This window comes from Sinohyriopsis cumingii, chromosome 19 (assembly GCF_028554795.1).
Source record: "Sinohyriopsis cumingii isolate HCF-2022 chromosome 19, ASM2855479v2, whole genome shotgun sequence".
In the NCBI taxonomy this organism is placed as follows: Eukaryota; Metazoa; Mollusca; class Bivalvia; order Unionida; family Unionidae; genus Sinohyriopsis; species Sinohyriopsis cumingii.
The window spans coordinates 50770143-50790449 of record NC_142979.1 but is presented as its reverse complement, the minus strand read 5'-3'; the positions used below and the strand labels follow the sequence as shown (position 1 = coordinate 50790449).

The 20307-nt window shown below is 36.3% G+C and overlaps 1 protein-coding gene across 1 annotated transcript in view; it reads left to right on the top strand.

The window, feature by feature from the left end:
* LOC149775694 (solute carrier family 28 member 3-like) overlaps positions 1-19802 on the top strand; it is a 45687-nt gene extending 25885 nt beyond the window's left edge. Inside the window, exons 2-11 of the mRNA XM_089944282.1 lie at positions 638-1077; positions 3709-3850; positions 5407-5598; positions 5978-6139; positions 8934-9059; positions 11267-11397; positions 12632-12800; positions 14778-14936; positions 16385-16565; positions 19093-19802. Coding sequence (XP_089800408.1) covers positions 653-1077; positions 3709-3850; positions 5407-5598; positions 5978-6139; positions 8934-9059; positions 11267-11397; positions 12632-12800; positions 14778-14936; positions 16385-16565; positions 19093-19208 — 1803 coding nt within the window. The 5' untranslated portion in view covers positions 638-652 and the 3' untranslated portion in view covers positions 19209-19802. The remainder of the gene's footprint in view (positions 1-637; positions 1078-3708; positions 3851-5406; positions 5599-5977; positions 6140-8933; positions 9060-11266; positions 11398-12631; positions 12801-14777; positions 14937-16384; positions 16566-19092) is intronic.
* The last annotated feature ends 505 nt before the right edge of the window (positions 19803-20307 follow it).

Sequence of the window (20307 nt, the reverse complement as noted above, 5' to 3'; positions counted from 1 at the left end):
TTATATTGTTATTATCACCCTAACGACAGGGAAATTAAACAATCATAGAGATCCTAAAGTTCCATTGGAATGGTTCGCATGACGCAGCTTTAGCAAAGCCATTAGTAATCTAAGCTCCATTTCTCATACCCTCTGTATCTGTCTCTGTCATACCCTCTGTTTACTGTCATACGCTAAGATTAAAATGAAATAAACCCTAAGGCACAACACCATTTCTTGGATACGGGATGAAACTTTACCTCCACAATTATCAACAGTTTATGATGAAATCATTTTTGCCCCTTAACCGTTGGAAGAATGAAATTAAACATTAAGTGGAACATACTGACCTTTCTAATAATGATGTAATTTGTGTATACTAATATTGTGATTGCCTTTAAGATATCTGATGATCGTATAATTTATTTCCTTCCTTTAAAGTTGCTAGTACTTAACAGTTTTTTTTCTTAGGACAGTCACTTTACCGAATGTGAATTTTTCACGGATGTTACAGTAAATTAGAAATACACAAAGGCGGCGTCATGATGTAACTCCTCATGTCATGACACCGTAAAAAAACTGGCATGATCTGTTTTACCATGTTTCTAAAATAAGGTCCATGAAGTCTCTAATGTATTCATTCTTTTTATTGACCTAGATTTATTGACAAAAGATGGAGGAGAAATCACGAAGCGACAAATGCAGCACATGCGACGACGATAATGTAGTTTGTGTTCCATTAAATGACGTTGAGTTGAACGGTCAAGTTCCGACAGACAAATACAGCACAGACGAACCGGAAAGAAAGAAGGCTTCGTTATTACAACGGAAGCTACAAAATGTAAAGATGAAAGTGTGTATTTTTGTCCAAAGAATGATATACGTCCTCTCAATAATTGGAATAACAGTCTATCTATCATTTTCTATCACATTTGATCCACCTGGAAGTATTTTCCTATGCATATTATATCCGCTTATCATATTTTATTTATCATCGAAGTTGACTCATGGTCGCATAAATTCTATCGTTTGGAATGTTTGGAAGACGATGAAAGGAAAATTGCTTTTCACCAAAAGAACAAGAAGTATAATTCGAAGGTAGGTGATACACATTTAATATGATTATAAAATTTGCTTGCTTCACTATCTTGGCAAAGCAACTCGTGTATCTTTTCATAAGACATCTGAGACAAAAGTATATAAATTTTTCATAAAAATATCCAAAGAGATATTGCCTAAATACACGTTTATTGTAGGACATCGTCTATTTTACAGAAGAAAATCATCTGCCAGGTTTGATACTTCAAATCAATTTCAAAAAGACAACTGGCTCCAAACATCTTCATTTGGTTTCAGTTTCGGTGCAGATTTTATTAGATGGGCAAAAAACATTTTTAATGATGCAAATCTTTATGTAAAACAAAATGGACCTTTTTTGAGAATTTCGTTAGAATTAGAATAGGTTCAAGACAAGGAAAATCTATTTCACCATATCTGATTCTTGTATACGTAGAACTACTGAACACTGTAGTTAGGAATGAATTAGATATAACAATGATTTTTAAACAAACTTTTCTAATATTTCGATGACACGGGAATAATGTTAGATGGATCGGAAATGCATTAAAAATCTTCAGAACTTTTAAACAAATATCACCAATCTTTGGGTTCGAAAGCAAATATTGAAAAACAGGAGCCACTTGGCAGCCAAGAGCAACTGTGTCTGGAGAGAAATACACATTGGATAAAAGATCCCATTATGGTGTTTGGTTACAATTTTTAATGTAAATCTGAATTAAATACAACCTCTTAAACTTAATTCAAAATAATCTGATATACAAATTATAGAAAATAAGAGAAAACCCCAAACATTTAAATGTTCTAGGCAAAGTGGATGTTGTAAAAACTCAGTGTTTGCTCCTATTCATCGTGCACTTCCAAAACCTTTGTGAACTCAGTTCTCTTTTAGTATATTTGGAATGGCACTGACATAGCCGCATGAACTCGGTTATTCAGGCTTATGTCTTTATTGCTTGCAAAATGAGACACATTGATTTTTGTATTAAGTCCCTCCCGCTTAATTGGGTTAGGCCGTCATCAATATCAAATACTTCATGAACTCCATACTTATGTTTCGAATGTAATACATTTTGGCTATAAATGTGCCAGAAAATTAGCTACACAAACAATAAATCCCTTTTGGAAGGAAATATACAATACTTTGTTTAAATACAAGATGAGCGAATGTTGACTAATCCAGACAACATTTTGCATTTACTAAGTTGGTATAATGGAAGTATTTTAATAGAAATTAAAGAAGAAACAAGTGTGTAATTTTGTGAGAAATGTGACTGTAGATAGTTTGCGTATCTTTTATGTATTAAATATAGCCATACTATACAAGCAACCGGTTCTAGAATAAAAAATGCTTTTAGAGCACCGTCATGCATCTTTATTTTCGTAAGCATTCAATTAGTGATAAGTGACAACAAAGGATCATCGAGATTTTGTAACACTTTTATTGAGCAGTTGAATTTTCCGATAAATTTACAGACTAGTAAAATATATAAAAACATGTACAAATATAATAACGATACGAAGTTACGGTGGTTTTAATACAGATTAATTCATTAAATATTGACAGCCATTAAGTATCCGAATAGAATCGTTATTAGTAATAATTCACTGTGTTCTGTATGCGAATATGCAGATGAACCAAATATAAATATTTGTATGAAGTAAAGATGTTCATTTTCTGGATTAAATTTAAAAACTGTATGTATACCATTATTGATAAATATTTGATTCGTGTTTGGAGGGGGGGGGGACTGTTTAAAATATTCATGTATGTTTCAGAGAGGCAAAAATATTTTTAAAATAATCAATATAATACCTTTCGTCTGAACAACACGTCAGATGTATGTATGTGTTTTTGTTATATATACTTTTTAATTTTGCTAAAATCCCATTTGTGAATGTAATTGTTGATCCCAAAATTATTGGTCATGTAAATCTAATCATCATCTCATAGTGAATGTAATAGAACATACATTGTCCTTAAGCATACGCTGAAGATGGAATGGCAAACCCTGACCCATGCAAATCTATTAGAGGGCTAATAAAAATGTTACACACACACACACATAACCTTCTAATGAAAGACCTGGACTTTAAATCAAATCCCAATTGTTAGAAATCATAGTTGTTTGAAAGAGAAAGTTTAAAACTTTCAAGAGTATTTTACAGAAAAAGTTACGAAAACGGAAAGTTCCATAAAGTATCACCAATAGTTTTAAATATACTTTATCCCAAAAGATCTGAAAAAATTCTGTCTCAATCGTGGACGTTTTATGAATTCTAGATCACAACTAAGCATTATTGTGAGAGCACAAATACTTCCGCTTGCACAAGCTGTAGAATTGATTCTATCGGACATGGTCTAGCCATGCTTTTAATTCCAAGCACTGAGGCTAACATGTCTGTTTTCCCCGTCAAAAACATTCCCCTGATATAATTATGTAGTCTTATCACAGGCAACTGTTACTTCATTGAGTCCACAAAGTAGACTACTTCATGAGAAATTCGAACTTACTGGTACAATAAGCATAATGAATGCTTGCATGTTTAATAATAAGAATATCTAGAAAAATATAGTCGGTATATTCCTGAATAAGAAGAAATACAAATTAATAAATCACAAATTTTCTCTTTTTTTTTCCTCCCATGCAGAGTTTCTACGTTGGTGTGTGTTATGAGTCTTGCCATTTTCCTCATAATAGATGTTTGGGACAACTCCTATAAATGGATTCCACTATCCGGTCTGGTTATCTTCCTTATATTTCTCTTTGTCACCTCAGAAAGTCCATTGCAAGTAAGTCATCCCCCATTATCCTCCAAGTAAGTCTCACCCTTTATCTTCCAAGTAAGTCATGACCCTTTACCTTCCAATCTAATTCATTTTAGCTGCCATAGAGCATTTTTATCTAAGTTTTCTGGTGCATGTGAAAAAAAAAGGTTGGGTACATTTTCTATCATACGCATGACACTTGATGAAAATGATATATTCGCACTTTGTGGTTGGTCATATTAGTTCGTGCGTCAGTCTGTTTTTCCTACATTGATTGGCAAAACATGGATGTGTTTAAAATGCCGCTTTATGAAGATGAGTAGAGGATAACGAACGTTTTATAACTTCAGGGTGGGTGGGAAGGGAGTCGGAAGGTTACAAAGTGCGGATATTTGCGTTGGCTTCTATCCCTGGGTTTCCTTGTTCTCCATGTTTTTAACATTTCTTACCCTCTATGATGCATATATTCAAGCACCAGGATCAAATGTTCTCAATGCCAGACAAACAATCTTACATACTTTATTATGGGTTATATATATATATATATATATATATATATATATATATATATATATATATATATATATATATATATATATATATATGAAGTGTGACGAAAACCAAGCCTTGCAAGTGGCGATTATTCCATTATTCCTCGATATTTGCTTATGCAAGAAGAAGCCATTATATCGACTAAAGTGCAGTTATGGATATTGCAAGACGGTGAACATGCAAGCGTCCACGGAATCGAGATCAAAATGAAAACATCAGGAAAACATTACTGGTTGCTGTTCAGCATGAAATAAAATGAAAGTATTTGGAATATTTCTATTCTTGTTTTCATGAAATCAGCAAACACAAATTTCTAATGGAGCTTTTAATTGATTTTAATGAATACTTTTCTTTGATGGATTACAACACGTCTATGGTCACAAATTATAGGTCTAAACTGGTTCGTTTGATCGTTCGATGAGATTGACAGGGGTCACAGGTGAATAAGCTTTGCTACGACACCGAAATGTCTCTGAGATTCTTTAGTTGAAACACAACTTTTTATGTCAGGAATGAATGTTCTGTCCTTACTTTACGGAACAACAACAACAACAACCAAAGATATTGAATCAGGCAACATCTTCTCCCTGCGTTGAATGACGCCTACCCACGTGGCCGTCAAATCTGTTGCTGTAGAAGGAACATACTAGGCACAACACTTAAAACACATCTTGAATATGAAATATGAAATGTACATATATGCTAACAAGGTGAGAAAAAGCAGATAAACGATGAGGGTAGTTTCGATGATAAGTGATAAATTTGAATAAAAAACGGATAACTGAATGCGTGGATCAATAGATCTTTGCAGCATAAAATAGATAATCATGAAAGAAATTGTAATATTCGCGTGTGACACAACCTAGGTACTGATACTAAATGACAACAAGTGTCAAAAAGGCTAGTCATTACGTGTCAACCTTCAGTGTCATCAACCATCGTACGTAAGCAGACAATACATACGTTAAGATTTATTTGATAACATAATTAAAAGCTAGATGCATGCATTTAAAGACTTTTTTCTAAAGGTGGACTGGATTCCTGTTGTCTGGGGAGTGCTGCTGCAGTTTGCACTGGGTATCTTGATTCTTCGTTGGCGGACTGGTTACATTGCCTGTAAGTGGGCCGGGGAACAGGTGACAATACTGCTGGAATACACCGACACCGGATCTAAATTTGTTTTCGGAGAAAACTACATTCTTCATCCAGTGGCATTTAAAGCAAGTAGCCTTGCATCTTGCAAAACGTACATACATCACATTCTATCTTGTTTTGAAAAATAAATATTTGCAGTAGTTCAGCCAACGTTAATGTCAAAGAAAGTCGCTATTAACTCAAAATATACAAGCGACCCTATTCAACCCTGACTATACCTTTTTTCCAATTGTATTTTTTTAAAGCAAAAGAATGAAAAATTAAATGGATAAAGCAACCGTATTAATATTTAGTAAAGGTGTACTGTTTCTTGCTGAATGTTTTGTTTCCTTTCTGTGTTACCTATATTCGTTAATGTAAGTGCTCAAATGTAGGTTACCTCGTTAGCTAGCAATTGAAGAGAAATAAGTTTATAAAATTGATAATTACTTCATTCCCATGCAGATTCTGCCTGTAGTGGTGTTCTTCAGCTCCATCGTACATGTGTTGTATTATCTGGGCGTCATGCAGGTCGTAATCAAAGCAATAGCCATCTGCCTCCAGTTCTTCATGCAGACGACACCCATCGAATCCTTTGCTACCGCGGCACACATCTTCATTGGTCAGGTAATGATACGAGAAAGGATAGGCACATATTTTGATTAGTCAGGTAATGGTATGAGAAAGGATAGGCACACATCTTCATTGGTCAGGTAATGGTACGAGAAAGGTTCGGCGCACACTTTGACAGATCAGGTAATGGTACAAAAAATGTTAAGCGCACATTTTGACTGGACAGGGAATGGTACGTGAAAGGTTCAAAACACATTCTGATATGTCAGTTAATAGTAAGAGAAAGGTTTGGCACATTTTGACTGGTCGGGGTTGAATATGAGGAAATTTCGACACACGTTTTCGTTGGACAGCAAATGAGTATGCAGAAAGTATGGCACACACACACACACACGCACACACGCACACACTTAAATTGCGTAGGTAAGATTAGTAGCAACTCCAGCTTACATTCTCGTTGATCAGGTGGCAAGGTATAATCCACTTGCACTAAATGCAAACCTATATAAAGGAATGAACCATCAAGTCTGGTGTATTATGTGGAACGTCGGATAATAATCGTCTGCATTCAATATAATCATTATGGTCCTGCTGATAAAATGATTCTATTTTTATCCACTGACTAAATTACGAGTAAAATATAATAACATAAAGCCCCTCTATTCCGAAGCTCATATATTTCACTTCCTAAACAGACTTCTGACATTTAAAAAATATAGGGAAAGTTGAACATTTCTGTAGCATTTTATCAAGGGGATTTAGATATTTGGATGAGTAAAATGAATGGCTTTGTCTTCTCTCTCGGGACAAAAGTGGCAAGCACGCTCATTGCTCTATGATTATAGCAGGGTTACCATGTGCTAAAAATGTTCAGCACTGCAAGCAACCTGAGTCCACTACCAACCTAGCTGAAACACACGATGAACCATTTAGCGGAAATGCACAATGAACAGTCAACGCTGAGAAGGTCTCAGACAGGCAGGTTCTTAAATGATAGACACCTACATGCGGCAAGGCATTATTTGTTTTTACAATGCATATCGCAATTTTTTTCATATATATTTTAAAAGCAAAATCAGTCGATTTGTATGCATTTTCATCATTATGTGTCAATGCAATTAAGAGCTGCAGTACTACATCGATAAAAAGAGGTTCCGAAATTTCAAAATAATTTTGGGACGACGACTTTTGAAACGTTAGCTTATATGTCTGGCCTCATCTTGTGTATTTTATCGAAATGATGAGTTTATTACTTTGTTACTTTTGTTAACACGTTTCATGTACGGATTGATACTGTTAAGGTCCAAACGGTTGTGACTTCAAAGTGTAAAATCTTTATATAAAAGATTTTAGTGATTGTGAGTTTGCTTCAAAGGATTTTCGTCCTTATACATTCAAACGTTTCAAATTTTGGCGTGGCTCTAGCAAGATTGCAGGCTAGGTATCCAATTTATTTTTGTCACTTAATTTCGGTTTCCAATTAACAGCCAATTTTTCCTTCATTTTCATACACGAAATTGACACGAGTTACAAATGCTACTTAAAATCGTATTACTGTATCTAATAACGATTTCTTTATTACTAAAAATGTAGATGTAAATATAACCGTCTGTGGTAGAGTATTACAGGTATGCAGTACTATGAGAGAGACACATAGCAACATGTCATGCAAGTTCAGTCACTGATAGTTTCCATTATACATACAGAAAACTAAATATAAAAAAGTTAATAATGAAAGTATTATTTTTGCTGTTGTAGTTCGCTTTTAGGAATTTCTTGACGGTACCTCACTAATTGCATCCATGTACTCTAGAGGATATATATATATATATATATATATATATATATATATATATATATATATATATCCTAATGTGGAGGGAGAAAGAGAGAAGGGAGAGCGAAAAAGAAGAAGAAGAAGAAGAAAAAGAAAATAGGTCTAAATATGTAATGAATTAGTTCCAAAAATGATATCGCCACTGTGGCGATATAACCTTTCTCCTACTGATACATTACAATATCTCACTATGATATAATAAATAACCTGTTATAACGATATAAAAACATTTATGGGGTTTCTCTACTGAGACATGGAAATGAAATGTAAAGTTTAGCCAGAAGATTTTGTTTCTACTTAACACGTCATTGGCATATGGTGCCGAGGAAATGGGAGCTAATGTCCTTTCCCAAGGAAACACCGACGGAGCAGACCTAAGTGTGTATCGATCGAACCTGCAACTCTTGATTCCGACACACGATCAACTGAGCTACGGTGGTTTCTTTATAGACAGAAGAGCTGCAGTTCATCACGAAATCTTAAGAGTAGACAATGATTGAAAGACCAAACATTTTCTAGTAAGTCTCAGAGTTTGGTTTCAGTTTGGTGTTTTACGGCAGAATAACACAAGTAGGTTAGTTAGAGCCGAGGCAATTGGAGTAAAGTGCCATGCTCAGGTACACGCAACAGTAGCTGACCCAGGCCGGTCCGATGGTAGGATTCGAACATGCACCCTTTCAGTCGTGAGTCAGGGACTCTTACCACTGAGTCACTCTCAGAACTTGTATCAACACAGTGTGATCAAGTGTGAAGAAAAAATCATTCGACGCAATATCGAAATTCATTGTGTCGCAATTGGTATTAAAATCACTATGCTACTTTGTATTATGTTCTATCTGAATTATTCTCGAATCAGTTCTTATTTACTCTTATCTCCTCTGTTTCTTCTTCACACACATTTATTGTACACAAACTATTAGCACTCGTATGATAACCTGAATCAGTAATAATTTAATTTACAAGATTTAAGCTGTAGACACAAATATAATTTTGTTTAATTATTTTGACCAGGTAGAGTCCAGTATTGCCCTGAAGCCTTTCTTGTCTCGGTTGACCCGCTCTGAGATGAATTCCGTAATGACCAGTGGCTTTGCTACAGTGGCTGGCACGGTCATTGCTGCATATGTTGAGTTTGGGGTAAGAAAAAATATCAGTATGAGAGAATTAAGGTAAGTGAACCAATCAGGCGGAGAAAGTAATTGAAAGTTTTATGTCAGACAGATGTTTTGGACCTCTATTATGGGGGCGGGGGGTCTGGATGAAAAGCGATAATCGGCTATCCTTAAAACCTATTATAAAGAGGGAGAACGAGAAGATGCAAATAATAATCTGAAAGACATTAGAAAAGACTTCAGAGAGATCAATATTAATTTAAACACGATGACAATGAATAAGCTTAGGTGAAAAGATGTTGAGCATGACAAGTGCAATGCAGATCATAGAAATCAAGTACGTGTAAATGAAACTTTATAAAGGTTATGATAGCTTTCAGAACTGATAATCAATAGACAATAGGTTTCTTAGTTTATTAGTAATCTACATAATCTACATGACTACTTTTGTTTGCATTTCGAATTTCTTTTCTCTTTTCTTTTGAGCTAAGAAAGCAATTTTTTAATTGTTTTTTTATGTCCTTCTTACCGGTAAGTCTCTCAACGTTCCATTGACCTATTAAGAGTCTATGTAGATCCATCACATTTACATACATGTGTTTCACAAAGAGAAACCTTAATGGAAATATTATGGCAGTATGATAAAAAGATAAAAGAAACTATTAAAGATCTTTTGCCGAGCTACTATGACCAAGGTCATTCATTTTGTCATTGATATCTTACCACACATGTTATGGTCAATATGACAATCAGACAATGAATTAACCAACATAACAATCAACCTATCGACAAATTATCCATACAACACCACCATTATCACAGCATCACCAACAACGCGATTAATAACTGCGAGTCAATCGTGCTTCGATCAACATCACATGAAACAATTTCAGCAACAGAAAAGTGCTTGCAATTTTTGGAAGTGTGCCCAAAATGAGGACAGAATGAATGTACAAATTTAAAAGCTTTTAATACTTTTCAAGGGTAGATATCTCATCAAGTGGTCATGTTGGATCACCCGTGTTGCATTAAGAGATGTGAAAACGAACTAGATTAGGTATTGTATCACCCGATCCAAACAAACTGTATATAGACTACAGTTGTATTGTTTCTAAGAAACTGGGATTCACATTCCTGACTTTTGTGATGCTCATTGAGTTTGCACGAATGCATTCAAGAATCTTTATTTTATCGCTGTCGGAATTGTAGCGTGCTCCCGGATGAGAGTGAAAAGATATTTTGTGATACAATGCTCTTCCTGATTTCATTCAGTGGGATTTTGATTTGGACATAAAAGAGTTAAATCGTAATGGTCAGTAAGCTTTAGTGATCGCTCAAAATTCATCCGGATACGACAGACAGTTTCTTTTCAAACATTTTCAAAATTTCAGCAAGTCACCATAAATGTAGCCTAAATCATTTACATGCAAGTGGAAACTGGTCACTTTAAAGAATCCACGAGTCTGTTGACTCTGCCTTTATTCAAGTACCTAAAACGTTGGGAATGACGAAAATGGCAACATTATATTTTCCTCACTTATTAAGTACCGAATAAAATCTCCCCATTTCATGCTTCCTAACTAGCCTGAAGCAAACAATCACAACCCAGATGATATGTGCGAAGTGCACCGGGAAGTTTTCTTTCTCTGGTGCCGATTTCACTAGCTCGACCTTTTTGATTTTTAAGGAAAAATGTTCATGTATTCTCTGTCTGATGTAAACACTCTACGACAATGTTGTGGAACATTTCGACAGTTATTTAGATATATAAAAAGTTAGAAAGAGCTTTTGTGGAAGTTTATTTGTGTTAACGACAATTTATTGCATTATTTTCAGGATAGAACATTACTGTTAACTTCAGTTATGTAAGTGTCTATTTTTGGAGATGACGGAACATGTAACTTCTTTAAAAGTCCTAGCACATTCTAAATAGATTGTATATGCACTTGTACATTTCAGCATAGCATATCTTCTTTAAATAAAGTTTACCAATAATGAAAGCATCTGAAAAAAATCTTGAAGGTAATAGAGCCTAATTTCAACAACAAAAACACTTTAGAGAGAAAAACATCTCTTCTCCAGTTCCAGTGATAATTCCTCTATGTTTTGTTTAAATACAGTATGTCAAGATTCATCACCCCAATCCATCTACTACCTCTCCTTCCCTGCTGAGATCTTTTATTTTTGTGTGCTTTTTCTCTTCTATATACTTAGTCACGTTCATGATTGCAGGTTCCAGCTGAACACGTCATTTCCGCCTCATTCATGTCGGCTCCTGCAGCTCTGGCTGTGTCTAAACTAAGTCTACCAGAAACGGAAATTCCAAAAATTAAATCCCAGAAGGAAATCAAGATTACAGCTGGGTTTGTTTTCTCGCAATATTTGACATATCCAGTTTCTTTCTTCTTTGCAAAATGTAGAACTTTAGTGTTTTTAAATTACGTTTGTATGCTGATTTATTATACTGGTACATCACTTTCATATGTCGTCATTCAGTGGTCTCCTTTGAGATAAATCACTGAATCAGTTGAAGCTTTTATACGTTCCTCTCCTTGTGTATTAATCCATGTGTTTGAAAAGTTCATATGTAACAGCAATTGTCTGTTCCTTTATCTCCTTTTTTCCCTTAGTTTTATTGAAGATGATAGATAATACCATTTAAAACAGTTTAAAGGCAAGTTCTATGTTTCATTGCTATTTTCAACCAGAAGATTTAAGATAGAAAAGAATACAAGCCAAGCATTTTTGGCATTTGAAGCTGTATTCAGATGTTTAAAGTATATATGCATATATACGTGTGTGTGTATGATCTCAGATTTATAAAAGTTACGAAGTTTCCTCTGACCCTTGCCACCCCATTTCAGCAACGACATAATTTCGTCTGGTCTGTCAGCGGATTAAAGACATGACGAATGCTATGCTCATGATTTTTGAGAATATAAATCATATTCCTATCGATTTCATGCAGGTATATCTCGATGAAAGGTAATTCATGTTTGCTGGGCTGGCTAAAAAGCGGGTACCCCGCGCCGACACCAAATGGTGTCGGCGAATTCCAACTTTTTTTATATAGGGAATGGACTCTAACCCTACACCCCAACATAAATGTCCAAATGTAAAGAATGGGGTGACAAGGGTCAGAGGAAACTCGGACTACCAAGTACATGTACCTTGTTAGGCATATCACTTTTACTTCCAATTTACTATAAACTCGTAATTTCACCTAATAGCTTAGAGAACAAATGGAGTTAAAGCAATTTATCTGGGAAAGCTTAAATATCTTTCTAGAGATGAAGAAACTTTTCATAGCTATCATCTATTTCCTTCGGCACACTATTTATTTTCACATATGGTCTACAAAGAGGCATGATCTGTTCCCTGATGCTTCCTTGGCATCCACTGGTAGAAAGTGGAATACATTCAAAGTAAAATAATGTGTGTCCTAAATAGTTGCCAGATCATTTCTGACATCGGAAGGGAACCAAGTTATGTTGTACTCTATGTAAACTATATAGCAAGAATAGTAGTAAAACACACGAGTCTTGATTTTACAATGTACCACAATGCTCCATCTTTTTTATATAATTATGTCCTCAGGAGAGAAGTTAACATCCTGGAGGCGATATCAGTGGGAGCAGCGGATGCCATTAAACTAGTAGCGTATGTGGTGGTGAACTTGATAGCTTTCCTAGCTTTTCTCACCTTACTGGACTCATTTATGTCGTACCTAGGAGGGAGGGTCGGTTATCCGCAACTGAGCTTTCAGGTGAGGAGCGATGTGCGAGAACAAAGAAAACCAATTTGTATAGTTCAACTAAAATGTTCTGCCCGTTCCACTTTTCATTATTATTGAACAGATTAAGGTCCAGTACAAAAAAGAAGCATTACCCCTCTGCACAAGGAAACATCAAACTCTAAGCAATCATCTCACATTCCCTCCCTGCACAAGGAAACATCAATCTCTAAGCAATCATCTCACATTCCCTCTCTGCACAAGGAAACATCAAACTCTAAGCAGTCATCTCTTATGCATGGTAAGAAAAAAATGATCTTTCCAAACAAATAACAAATAGGGACAAGGTATTGTAAAAAGAACTCTAATTATTTTAAATTTACCATATGAAAATATTTATTGTTATGAAAAGTAAAGAAAATATCAGATAACTCTGTTCAAGCTATTTTAGAGCAAACGCTAGGCCCTTGTATATAAAACGCAGTTGATAGTGCAACATTGTTTCTCCGGTTGTATATTTTCAAGGTAAGTGAGCTAGAAAGACAGAAAGTTAGAAAGTAGGACAGAAAGATTAGAAAGTAAGGTATGTATGTATAAGATGGTGCCATGGGCTTTTGTTGAAAATGGCTGGTGCAACCTTGTCTCCATCTTTACAACAACCTGTATACAGGAACGTATGGCCACTATACGAAGTTCACATTGCGTTGAATTGTTTCTGTATCATGAGAAGATTAGTACAGTAGTAGACGTTATGTAATCGCAAAGATCAAATATTATTGAGGAGGTAGGGTTACGAACCAATAGTAGACGTTATGTAATCGCAAAGATCAAATATTATTGAGGAGGTAGGGTTACGAACCAATAGTAGACGTTATGTAATCGCAAAGATCAAATATTATTGAGGAGGTAGGGTTACGAACCAATAGTAGACGTTATGTAATCGCAAAGATCAAATATTATTGAGGAGGTAGGGTTACGAACCAATAGTAGACGTTATGTAATCGCAAAGATCAAATATTATTGAGGAGGTAGGGTTACGAACCAAGATAGTAATTTGGGAATGGAGAATTTTGTGTTTTTGGTTAACTTGAGTTTTGCAGCTTCTTGATGAGGATGAATTCGTATGCTGGAAGCTGGAATAAAATTTGGTGTCCTAGAGTACGAGGTTTGGTAGTTCGGGCCCAGGACGACATCAAGTGCTGGGTTGGATTGGTTGGCGGATAGTTTGATAATGACTAGATAATTTCGTTCGTCTGAGATTAAGTGATGGATTATTCACGCAGCACAGACGCATTCTGAATGGGAAGTTTTAAATGCTTCAGGGGAAAGTTTAAGTTGAAATATGTGCATTGGATCAAGCATCAATAGGTAAGATTTGCATGCTAATCCATACAGTCGAGACATCGTCTTGGTCTTATTTTAATAATGTTGTTCATAACCGGAGTAAGACCTTCTGATTTTCTCCCCAGTCTGAGTTTGACACGAACTGTGTAATATGCAGGGCTTTTGGGTTTTTGTCCCTGAGGTATCTAATATGCAAAAGGAAAGTTTGTTTACAGTCAAGAATATGTCCTAAAACTGTGGTCTTAAAAAAAGTGATAAAAAATGTGAAGATGAAGTTGAGGTCAAGTAAGAAAACACCGTATGTATGGATGGATGGATAGGTGGGTGGATGGATGGGTGGGTGGGTGGATGGATGGATAGGTGGGTGGATGGATGGGTGGGGGGGGTGGATGGATGGATAGGTGGGTGGATGGATGGGTGGGTGGGTGGATGGATGGATAGGTGGGTGGATGGATGGGTGGGTGGGTGGATGGATGGATAGGTGGGTGGATGGATGGGTGGGTGGGTTGATGGATGGATAGGTGGGTGGATGGATGGATAGGTGGGTGGATGGATGGGTGGGTGGATGGATGCACACAGTGATGCATGAAGATGTAAATATGGATGACAAATCATCTCTACAGAAATATGTCACAAACAAGGAACATTTTACTTGCTTTATTTCAGATAATATTTTCCTATGTGTTCATGCCGCTGTCACTTGTGATGGGCGTGGCTTGGGAGGACTGCAGTTTTGTTGGCTGGCTCGTTGGCAAGAAATTGATTCTAAACGAGTTTCTATCTTTCGCCGAACTAGGACAAATGATTAAAGATGGAGGAATCGCTGTAAGTTCAAATTTCACTGAGAACGTAGCCGATTTAAATGTAGGTGAATTAATAAAGACTATTTTGCATTATAATAACGTTTAATAATACTTGAATCATCTTGCAAGCACTGGCAGAGGCAGAGGCGTAGCTGGGGGGGGGGGGGGGCAGGGGGGTACATATGTCCCCGGGCGCCAAGGTACAGGGGCGCCAAAATGAGGCTTACAACGTTACATTATAATAAGTAAACAAGGGTAATATTCAAAAATGTGATTAAACGGGGAGAGGGCTGGGGCGCCAATTTTATAGTTCGTCCCCGGGCGCAAAATATCATAGCTACGCCTCTGCAAAACAGGGTCACTAATTTCGGATACTTTCTACATGGGCATTGTTCCTAAATCTAGGTTACTGTGTATTGACATGGGCTAGCAGAAGGTCACACCTAATCCTCAGCCAGGTTTAGACCCTATTTAATTTCTATATACGGCCATAAGTCCAAATCACTTTGAAAGTTTAATGTAATATTCAGAATGTAGCATTACTGCAGGATTTGCTTTTTCGTGAACTTTATGATCGTGACTATAAAGAAAGAAGACAGCAATGATGTTTGCACAGGTTTTCATTTAATTGAGAAGAATAATATAGAAACTAAAAGTGATGTCATTTAGAGCCTGTTTACAATAAGTGTGGACAGCTCCGGTGGCCTAGATGGTTAGAGCTTTTGCCTTGGATGCTGGAGGTTGCGGGTTCGTGCCCCAGCCGAGTCATATCAAAGACTTATAAAAATTGTACTAGCAGCTGCCTCGCTTGACGCTCAGCATTAAGAGGTGAGTGTTAGGGTTTTGTTGGCCTGGTGTCAGGATAATATGACTGGGTGGGACATGATGCTACATGTCTGTGGCATGATGTCCCAGTGCTAGACATCACTATAAACTGCCACACTGCAGACATAGTAATGATGTGACTGAAAATGTGTTAAAGCTACGTTAAAAGTAACCACACATACACACTTGTCACCTCACATTAAAATTATACTAATCGGTGAAATACCTTGTTCGATTAGTTTATCATACTAATTGATGCAATACCTGACCAGATGAGTTTATCATTAAATAAAGTTGATTTACTTTAGAAGACATACTGTGTCATGTGATATGTATAATTTTGATGTTTCCCTGTTTGTATACCTTCATAAAAATATCGTCAAAACTATTCACCAACATTGAGTTTTGTTATTATATGCTTCTTTAGTGTTAAAACCGTTCCAGGTATTATAATGGAAAACATTTTCTTGCGAGTACAGCAAATTGTCACTCAGTAATATTGAACGTCAGTCTCTGTACCATAAGCAGAGGTCACAGAGGTGAAGTTTTCTGTTGTTAGATCTCACTTGAAATTAAAATTGGACTAGATTGATGCGTATGCATTTTAATTTTCATGATGTTCTCTTTAAAATCTGTTTATTGCAGGATCGGAGCGCTGTGATAGCAACCTACATACTGTGCGGCTTCGGCAGCATGGCAGCGATAGGGATAAATTTTGGGAGCTTGAGTTCCGCTTGTCCTTCTCGACGAGGCGACATTGCCACAGGGATCATCCGGGCATTTGTGGGAGGGAATGTGGCCTGCTTTATGACGGCCTGTATTGCTGGTGTGTGATATTATACATCTCATCCAACAGTTTGCATTGCTTTTCACTCTATTGCATACCCAGTTGTCCATTACCTTGCATTGCCTCTCACTCTATTGGATACCCAGTTGTCCATTAACTTGCATTGCCTATCTGTCTATTGGATACCCGTTCCATAATCTGCCTCTTGCATTACCGGGGTCCTGAATGGCCAAGTGGTCTAAGACGGTCAGATCACCGACATCTCACGCCTGTCAGCATGGGTTCAAGCGTTAGCTCGGGCAATGAGGTTATGTGAAAATGCTTTCCATTAGCTTCCAGTGGGTCAGTGTTTATTCCCAGGTTCTTCTTTCACTAAATATACTGACCGCCATGCATAATCAACCTATCATGTGCTGAAAAGCGGCATGAAACCCAAAAAATCATAATATAACATCCTATCGACTGGATACACAGTGTTCATTTATTTGTCTCTTGCACTGTCTATCACTTGGTCGGATACACTGTGTTCATTATTTGTCTCTTGCATTGCCTATCACTCAGCTGAGTAGACAGTGTTCCATTATTTGTCTCTTGCATTGCCTATCGCTTGGTCGGATAAACAATGTTCCATTATATACTTCTTGCATTGCCTATCACTCGACTGAATACACCAGATTCCATAATTTGTCTCTTGCATTGCCTATGATTCAACTGGATACACAGGCTTCCATTATTTGTCTCTCGCATTGCCTATCACTCGACTGGATACATAGTGCTTTGTTATTTGCCTCTTTGCATTGCCCATCGCTTGATTGGATGACAAATGTTCCATTATTTGCCTTTGCATTGCCTATTGGATACCAAGCATTTCATTGTTTTCTGTGACTCTTAAGTTTACTATTCGAAGTTATATAAATCTGCATTCCAGAATTTACGTATTCTACTAAGTCAAGATAATAAGCATTCAAAACTATTTCCTTTTCGTTCATAGGTCAGTTAAATAACCAGTCTGATTAAAATCGTATCTCTACTGTCATACGTGAAGATCTGACAATGACCAGTTAAGTGTCATGTTCTGGCGACCTTTGAATTAGTTAATGGAAATGCAGCTTTCAGAAATGTGTCTCTTGCATTGTCTAATGCTTGATTGGATACATGGTGTTCCATTATTTGTCTCTTGTACTGCCTATTGCTTGGTCAGATACACCGTGTTCCTTTATTTAACTCTTGCATTGCTTATCACTCGACTGGATACACAGTGTTCCGTTATTCGTCTCTTGCATTGCTTGTTATTCAACTGGATACACAGTGTACCGTTATTTGTCTTTCGCACTGCCTTTTGCTCTATCAATACCGAGTGTTCCATGATTTTCTATGACTCTAAAGTATGTTTTTAAGTTATACAAATTTGTATTCCAGAATTAACTTTGTGTACTGAAGTCAAGACAGTAAGCATTCGAAAAGATTTCCTTTTCGTTCATAGGTCAGTTAAATAACCAATCTGATAAAAATCGGATCTCCACTGATATAAGACTTCATCTAATTGGTTGATAAATTTGGCGATTATGATAATAACAATGGCCTCCTAAACATGACCCCTACAAGGTCACTGTCAGATCTTCATGTAGGTTAGTGGAGATCTGATTTTAATCAGATTTGTTAAATGCTGAGTTCAACAAAATGAAACATACAACTTAAAACTCCTTAGAACGTTTAATCATTACACACTGTTTTTGTTATTGTTATTGCAAATTTTTTTTACGAGTTAGGGGTTACAACTGTGCAACTGCAAATTCAATTTTGTACAAACACCTATAAATATGTAATGCTACTTCATTTATAATATCATTCTTTTATAGCTTCATTAAGTTGCATTGAAAACCATAACAAGTAGCCGCTCTGATGGTCAGAGCGTCCGCCTCGGATGTGGGAGGTCAAGGGTTGGAACCCCCACCAAATCATACCAAAGGCTCATAAAAATGGTACCAGCAGCTGCCTCGCTAGGTGTTCGGCCCAGTGTCAGAATAATGTGACTGGGTGGGACATCAGGCTATATGTCTGCGGCATAATGCTGGAGTGCTAGACATCACTATTAACTGTCACATTGCAGACATCTAGGCGATATGACTGAAGAACTGTTAAAGCTACGTTAAAAATCCAAATCACACTCAACACACACACACACACACACACACACACACACACACACACACACACACTTTATTTATAATATCACTCTTTTATAGTTCCATTATGTTGCATCGAAAACCATAAAAAGTGACAGGCAGAAAGGCACAAGCTTAAACTTAGTGTGGAGTTCATGAATAAAACACATTTATATCTTTGAAGCAATGAAATCAAGTAAAGCAAAAAAGAAAAACAAGAAAATTGAGATGTATTATCACACAGAGTTGAAATTATTGACTGGTTTTCAAAAACTAGTCATGCCCTATATAACAATACTGATCTCACTTTTTTCTGGAAAACCCCCAGCATTTCTGCATATTAAACATATCTGTACGCCTTTACGTCATTACATTTTTCCATTATGTTTCTTACAATGCAGGTTTATTATACCAAGAAAGTCAGATAACTGACTCAACGATCATCAACACCACAGCTTTGCTGAACACCACGACCATAAGGAACTCCACGTCAGCCATGTGGAACATCACAACATAGAATACAACGCTCTTTTCAGTCTGTGTTTTGAACTTCTCTGCACTCGCCATACACAGTGTGAACTTTTTTAATCTGGTGTGCATGCACATTGTTAAGAAGGCGTGTCTCTGCTTTTCAAAGAAAAGTCCCACATATCTATACAAAAGTATGTACATGTCACTAACTAGAAAATTTACGATCAATATTTGACAATGGGTTTTTGCTAATGTTACCATGTTTACTCAGAAATTTCTAGTTCTGTATATTTTTAATGATAGTGTACACATGTGTGTAAGGATGAGGTTCAGGTGTTATTAATGAAGCACACCCACCCACCCACCCACACACAACTTTGAAGAATGAGGTGACGTGACATCCGTTTCACTGATTCATGGACATTTTGTCCAGAAGAATGAAAATGCAAATAAACTGGTTAACTAACGAGACAAATCAAATGACTGAAATAATGCATGAATGAAAGTGAAGATATCCGTACGAGTTCTGAGATGAAATGTTTGTACCAAACTTTGTTAATATAAAGCTTTATGGAAACTGAAAAATACAGTGTTAGAAAAACTAATTAAAAAAGAACCTCTGAACATTTGTATCACGGTATCAATGCTACTGTTATCTTTTTTCGTCCAGGGTGATATAATTAGCTAACAGCTAGTTTGAAGTATAGCAATGCAATTCAAACAAATAAGCATCTAATTATTAAAGAATGTAGACAGTTGACATCTACTGCAAAAAATAATATAAATCTCAGACGTTGATGCAAACATTCAAAAGTTAACACACTGTTTTAACAGATTTACCACATCTACAACGTACAAATGATATGCGGTCATAAAATCAGGATTAAATGTTTAAATATTTGTAGAGGTATTGTTACATGTTTAGGCTATCATAAACAATAACAAGAAAAAAGTGAAGACAACAAGCTTTATAAAATTTAATAAATAATGTATTTCCCTAGAACAACAAGGAAACAATGAGGAAAAGAACTTACGGTTTTAAGAATCAAATCCAAAAACAATCCAAGAAATAAAGCTTAGAAGTCCCAGTAACAAAATGTTCTAATGAACTTAAGTTCGAGACCCGACGAAATCCAAAATGGAAG